The 6466-nt window shown below is 37.3% G+C and overlaps 1 protein-coding gene across 2 annotated transcripts; it reads left to right on the top strand.

The window, feature by feature from the left end:
- The first annotated feature begins 262 nt into the window (after positions 1-262).
- On the top strand, positions 263-3476 carry LOC141611487 (uncharacterized). Of its 2 annotated transcripts, none has more exons than XM_074430035.1 (3): positions 263-534; positions 741-837; positions 2961-3476. In XM_074430035.1, the coding sequence occupies exons 2-3, from the start codon at positions 747-749 to the stop codon at positions 3080-3082; spliced, it is 213 nt and encodes a 70-aa protein (XP_074286136.1). In that variant the 5' UTR covers positions 263-534; positions 741-746; the 3' UTR covers positions 3083-3476. The 2 variants fall into 2 exon arrangements, with proteins under 2 accessions (XP_074286136.1, XP_074286138.1); XM_074430037.1 differs by lacking the exon at positions 263-534 and adding an exon at positions 560-644.
- Positions 3477-6466: the final 2990 nt, after the last annotated feature.

Here is a 6466-nt window from a genome sequence, read left to right as displayed (position 1 = left end):
GTATTCAGGTCGATACGAAGAGATAAGGGTTGACACACCCGAGTACTTGACTATGAACCGGCTTGAGGGACGGGCGGGTCAAGCTGAATTGTTTGAAGCTTAGTTTGACTCAGTCGAGTTTCAGATTTGGCCAGGCCAGGCTAAGGCATAACTTTGACTCTACCTAAATTTGGATTTGGACGGGGCAGATAAAAATGTAAAATGTACTCGGTACCTATTTTCTTCATAAAAAATTTTGAATTGATTGAGAGGTGAGTAACGGAGGACCGATCTTAAACCGGTCAGGGAGAGAAGTGTATCAAGTAAGACTTTATAGCGGGTCAAATATAAGGCGGTTTTAAAGGTCAGGTCGGACCTGACCTGCTAGAGTGGCCTCCTCTACAGCGAGCCATTTCGATAGGATTCAAGAAATCAAAATAATTGATGTGAATACAACACAAGTACACAATCTAGCACCTAACAATTCGACGATCAAGTTTATCTACTGTATTTATTTTTACTGAAGCTCGATTTTTGATTGCTTTCAAATTCCAGGTAACAATGGTTTCAGATGTTGATTCATTTCAGTTCCGTCTTAAATTAAGACCTCTCATAACGCTCATTGCCTGTTATCCTTATTTAAATTGGTTGCCAGACGGTCTTAGGCAAGAGTTTGTGTTTCAGTTCATATGGTTTATGTATTTTTAGTTATGCTGATACATCATACATACAAGTTGATTCATTTATGGTGAATTTTTTAGGGTTAGATGAAGTTCTGGGATTGGTACTTGAAGATTGCGGTGGGTTCCGCCATTGTTGGAGCTTCAATGGAGATGTTCATGATTAAAACTGGTTTCTGTGTGTGAACTCTCCATCTCTCTCCCTCCCTATTTTACCCTTTTTTTTATACGTGTAGTATCATTTTCTGTATTTCTATCAATATTCTGTGTGTAACTCGTAAATTAATTGGAATTTTGTTGCAACATTCTTCATCCATCTCATTTGTATTTATTTTACGGAATTTACGTTAGTCTCGTATGAGACTATCTCATGATAAATTTTTGTCATTATGTCAAATGAATATTGTAAAAAGGTAGTTAATTTTGAATTAGTGAATTATTGGGTTTATAGGTAGTTATTTAGAGGTAAAAGGGGTAGGCTCATGTTATACTCTATTAACATGAGACGGTCTGATAGGAGATTAAACATTTCTTTTATGTGGTTTGAGATATCCTCAGTCCCTTTAGTCAGTTGGTAAATTCATTATATCTTACTTTGTCGAAGTTGGTTTGAGATATCCTCAGTCCCTTCAGTTGATTTTGATTTTGTGAACGTTCGTCTTGATTTTGGAGCTTTAGATCTTCGACGTCGTAGTTGCTCTCTTTCTGGTGCTGTAAATGCCTATATGGTTTTTGTTGTGTTTGGTTGAGTCTTTATTTTATGAGTCTTGGTTAGGTTATTGCGTGGTTTGTTTTTACCCTTTGTTAGTTTTCTGGCGTTGTGCCTTCTACTTTTAGGCTTGGTGTGGTCACTAATAGAACCATCGAAAAAATGTACACTATGTTCTGTTCCGGATTCTTGTCTACACAAGGTCAGGACTACCGCAAGCCTTGTATTATGCAAGGTCTAGTTTTAAAACATTCAGAAGTAATTATACATACGGCTAGAGTTTATTTAGGCATTGGCTTGGTGGCTGCCAGGGTTCACTGATGAGTGCTAACCTTTTTAAACCAGGCTTCTGATCTTCTCTAGTCATTTTTTTCTACAGTGAATTTTTGTGTAGTTCCTTTGACCGTGTGTCCAATGCTTACCATGTACTAGAATCGTACGATGGTAACCTTGACAAGTATTTGCTTATTTAGTGCACAAGTTGTAGACAAATGTTAGGTTTGGGCCAATAACCAGGACTGTTACAGGCTTGGTTGTTGGGGTAGGACACTTGGACAAATGTTAGGTTTGGGTTAATAACCAGGACTGTTACTCCAGTATCCTAATAAAAGTCCGAGCAAAGTTCCATATTCCAGCAATTTAGTGGTGTGAATAATCAAAATGATCACTCTTAACGTGCTTTCTCCGTACTTGGTATGAAATTTCCATTCAAATGCTCTGGCAAGCCTTGATGCTGCCTCGTGCCGACCTTTATTAAGCTAAGACTATTTCCTTGTGGATCATCGCTCTTCCTGTCCAATATCACTATGTTACTATGTGTTGGGGTTTGTTTACGGCACCCAAGTACAATTTCAAGTCTCAATAATATCGTCTGTCAATTATACGTAGTTGTGTGCCTTGTGTTATTAAACCTTAAAAGTAGTAATACATGTTTCTGGAGCAAACTTGAAGTTGGTTTCTTATTAGGATACTGGCGTACTGTACTATATTAGCTTAGATAGTTTCTGACCACTTAGTTAGCCTAATCTTAATTATAGGACCTCGATTTTGTTTTTCTTTTCAAATTTGTTTTAAATTCTGGTTGAGTTCTTTGGTTGAGCTTTTTGCTTGGGAGGGTTCCCTGTACACACAAGCGTCGTACCATAAAGGAGTTTAATTGGATTTTCTTAGGGGATCCTAGATGTCAAACTCTTGACATGTATGCTTTCTGCCTCTGGTCATAATTACATCCAACCTCCCTTACAAGGTAGGAGTCCTTGAGGCATTAGGCAGGGTGTTGACTAGAATTTCAGATAATGGTAATTTTGTCGGCATGAACTGTTTAGAATGAAACTTTTTGAGCAAAAAGCATGGGCTACAATTAATTTCTTCATTTTTTTACTGTCTGTATTCAATCTTGTGATTTGCTTCGTGCATTTTCGAACTGTTTAATAAATTGTTCATATCTGTTACTAACATCTCAACATCACGGTTATTCTTCTAAATGAAGGTAGTTGTGAACTGCACCTGCATATTTGCCCTATGTTGTCTGAAATATTTTAAGCCACATTATTTGCAGCTTTGATAAGCCTGATGATGTGATGTAAATGCAGATGACAAGGTAACTGTTCTGGAGTCCGAGAAACGAGCATGGGAAAGCTCACCTGAAGCTCAAGCTATGAGAGAAGCTCTCAATCCTTGGAGGCATCTTGATAACAATGAAGATAAAAAGTAACTTTTTCTCCGAGTTGACGTATTTATTTTCCCAAAAATATACTGCAGGAGGATATCTCCTGGAAGACTTTAGGTTAGGTTTTATATTGTTCCAATCTGCGGGCCTGTGGTATATCATAGGTTATTTATTTAGTTTAGACATCATCACCTTTCTATTTTTAACTTGAAGATTTGCACGACTATTGTCAGACGATCCTATACAAGTATACAACCTATAAGCAATAGCATTTCATGGCAATGTGTACGAGGCTTTCGGCTATGTAATCTTGAGGAAATATGGCGTTTTTGTGAAATCAGGTGAAATTATTGAGATGGTTGTGAAATTTCTGTTCAGTTTTGTGCATTCCCTTCAGCTTCAAAAGTATATTTGGGTCCATGTACAACGACTCATTTGATACCTTATTCCGATTTTTTTTTTTTTTTTTTTTTTTTTTTAAGTTCTCATTTGATAATTTAAGAGATACCATTTGATGTAAATCTTATTTCACCACTTTAATAATGTCATATTGGAAAATGAGTTCTCTTTATCACCAGCCACAACACCTTATTGGGAAACGAGTTTTCGCTATATTTACCATCCACTCGAAGGTGAAAAGTAAATCAAAACTTAGATCATTAGAATAGAAGTGTGTATGTTTCATACTTTCATTTTTATAAGTCGTGTTAAGATGCTTTACAAGAATCAAGTAAAATCATTGAAAATTTTGCAAAACTTGCACTAATGCGGGTTTAAAAATTACTGCTTGAAAATTAAAAAGGAGAAACCTTTGTAGCAAGTCTTATTTTGGCCAGTAAATTGCTTTGATGTGTGAAATAATATGGGAATGTGTAACCGGGATGAAAAACATGGAAAAAATGTAAAACAACAAATTAAAGGAAAAAAAGAAAATTTCAAAGCGGCTTATACATTAACTCCTTATCATCAACCTTTTTGTGTTTTTACATTAGGTTTTAAAAAAATATATTAATTTAAATTTAAAAATAAAGTTATAAAGAGAGTAGAACAATGAGAGACCGTTTCTACAAACTACTTGAACATTGCAATATTCAGTTAATCAGGGGGTTTCTTAATGGTAAAGAGACATACAACGTATAATATTACGATAAGAGATAAGAGTGGCGAATTTGAGACTTTGTTGCCAAAGTTCACAATACCTGAAATCGCCATGGCTAAAGCTTGAATATCTTACACTTTTAAGATAAGTAGCTTACATGGTGCTAAAACTACATTATTATTATTACAAAAACTTAAACTAGGGGTGGGGTAGTTAAAACACGGGGTTTCTTCCGAGAGTTGTTGGAGCAGTCCATTGAGGTTGCCAATTCTTTTCTTTTCTTCAATATTTGAGCTTCGGAAGATTACCTGCAACAAGACACGCCCACGTCATGAGAATGTGGGAATTTACCTAAATAAATATAAACATTGCGTCTTGGAGATTCTTCTCTTCGATTTTGAATTCTTGTTGATTGTCTTCTAGCACTAAAAGCTTTAGTAACCTTCGACTTCAATGAAAGAAGATGAAAGCTGCGGTTGAGAATTGGCACCGGTTGAATCACATAAAACATATTGATTGACAAAACACACGATAAGCTCGAGTAACTTTCTCCATAGGTAAAACACAACCAATAAGCTTGTTAAGATCAGCAGGAGATAAAGACGTAACATCACTTTTCTATCGTCGGTCACAGTTTCACGCAAACATTTTTTCCTTTTTCTTCTTTTTCTTTTCTTCTTATAGGTAGTGCCTGAGCTTGTCTCAAGCTCACTGATAACATCACAATCAATAGGCTGCTGTCGGATTCGAATTTTCAAGAAGACAAATGTGACTTCCGGAAAAACTCACTTCCTTACCATCAAGGAGTTTTTTATAGGTACGCGCATCAATCTTTAGCAGAGAGTGTCCTTCTCCCTTTTTGTTAAAATGAAGCATTGTGTTGTCCACACTCAACACCATGACAATCCTCAAGCTTTCCATTCAAATTCATGCTATAGCATTATCAAGAACCTTAACATTTGCACTGCCATCAAAATTACAAGTGACCTCACTTGTAGAGGTCAAACCATAATCAGAGCAAGATTGCCGATCCAAAACAAGCTTGTTGGTATCAAGCTCCACATCAAACTTCTCGGTAACAAACGATTGGGTACGAATGTTATTATCTTGTGTACTAGTAAAACCAACGCAAGAGTCGCTTTCAGAACAACCATCGGGCTCAGTTAAATTATTCCAAGATGGCCCTTCATCTTGAACATGCATTTTACCCTTCCAGTAGGATGATCATCCATAAGCCTCTTACCATTCGGATTAATGGCAAGACAACTCTTAACCACACCCAATTCTCTAAGAAAATCCTTATTCTTAGGTTCAACTAATAAAGCCTCTCATTATACAAAGGTGAGATTGTTTTCGGATTATTAAAAGGTGAGACTATTTTGAGAAGACGTGTCAAAGGTGGGATTATTCCTATCAATTATTTCTTAATACTATTCCTTCTATTTTGCTTATTTATTTACCTTTATTTTTGACACAAAGATTAAAGAGAAATAGAGGTACCACTTGTGGTTATAGTTAGTGGATGCCAAGTAAAGTTGGCATAAAGGGCCGCGGGCTGGTGGGCGGCACGACCAAGCACGGCACGGCCCGGTCCCGTGAGAAAATCGATGAAGCACGGGGCACGACACGACTGGGCTTGAGACGGGCTCCGACGCGATTTTCTTCAGAAATCTGTGGCCATGCACGGCACGGCCCAAGCACGGTGGAGCCTGGCACGCACCAGGCACGGCGAGCCTGGCACGACCGGGCCCGAAGAATAGCCCGCTGATCATCATTTATTAAACAAAAAGTACATTAATATTTAATAAAATATATATATTTAAACCATTAATCATCATTTATTAAACAAAAAGTACATTAATATTTAATAAAATATATATTTAAACCATTAATCATCATTTATTAAACAAAAAGTACTAAAAATAAATCAATTATATAACATTTTTTTTAAAATAAAAAAAATATTAAAGCACATGGGCCGGCAAACGAACAAGGCACGAAAAGCCCATAGGCCAGGCACGGCCCGAGCACGAAAATGACCGTGCCTTGAGCGGGCCGCGACGTAGGTTTGGATCAGTGGGTCTAGCACGACACGACCGGAGGAGCCCAATATCTGTGCCTGGGCCGGGCCAATTTTGAAGGAAGGCATGACGGGCCGGCCCAACACGGCCCATTGCTTACTCTTATGCCAAGTGTACAATAGTAAATAGGGTTGAACCAAAATTTCCGATAAAATTTTTTTATCCGAATTTGATACGAAAGGCGAATATATGGATACCAGTGAAATTGGATATCTGATCCGGTTTTTCTTAGTAAACTGAATCGGAGGT

The sequence above is a fragment of the Silene latifolia genome, chromosome 11 (assembly GCF_048544455.1).
Source record: "Silene latifolia isolate original U9 population chromosome 11, ASM4854445v1, whole genome shotgun sequence".
Classification (NCBI taxonomy): domain Eukaryota; kingdom Viridiplantae; phylum Streptophyta; class Magnoliopsida; order Caryophyllales; family Caryophyllaceae; genus Silene; species Silene latifolia.
Note: the sequence above shows the minus strand (reverse complement) of the source record. Positions and strands in the feature narration are given on the sequence as shown.

Coding starts and splice junctions, on each gene's coding strand:
- LOC141611487 (XM_074430035.1), top strand. CDS start 747: ATGAAGTTCTGGGATTGGTACTTGAAGATTGCGGTGGGTTCCGCCATT. Junction 838..2,960: donor CATGATTAAAACTGGTTTCT/GTGTGTGAACTC, acceptor ATGTAAATGCAG/ATGACAAGGTAACTGTTCTG.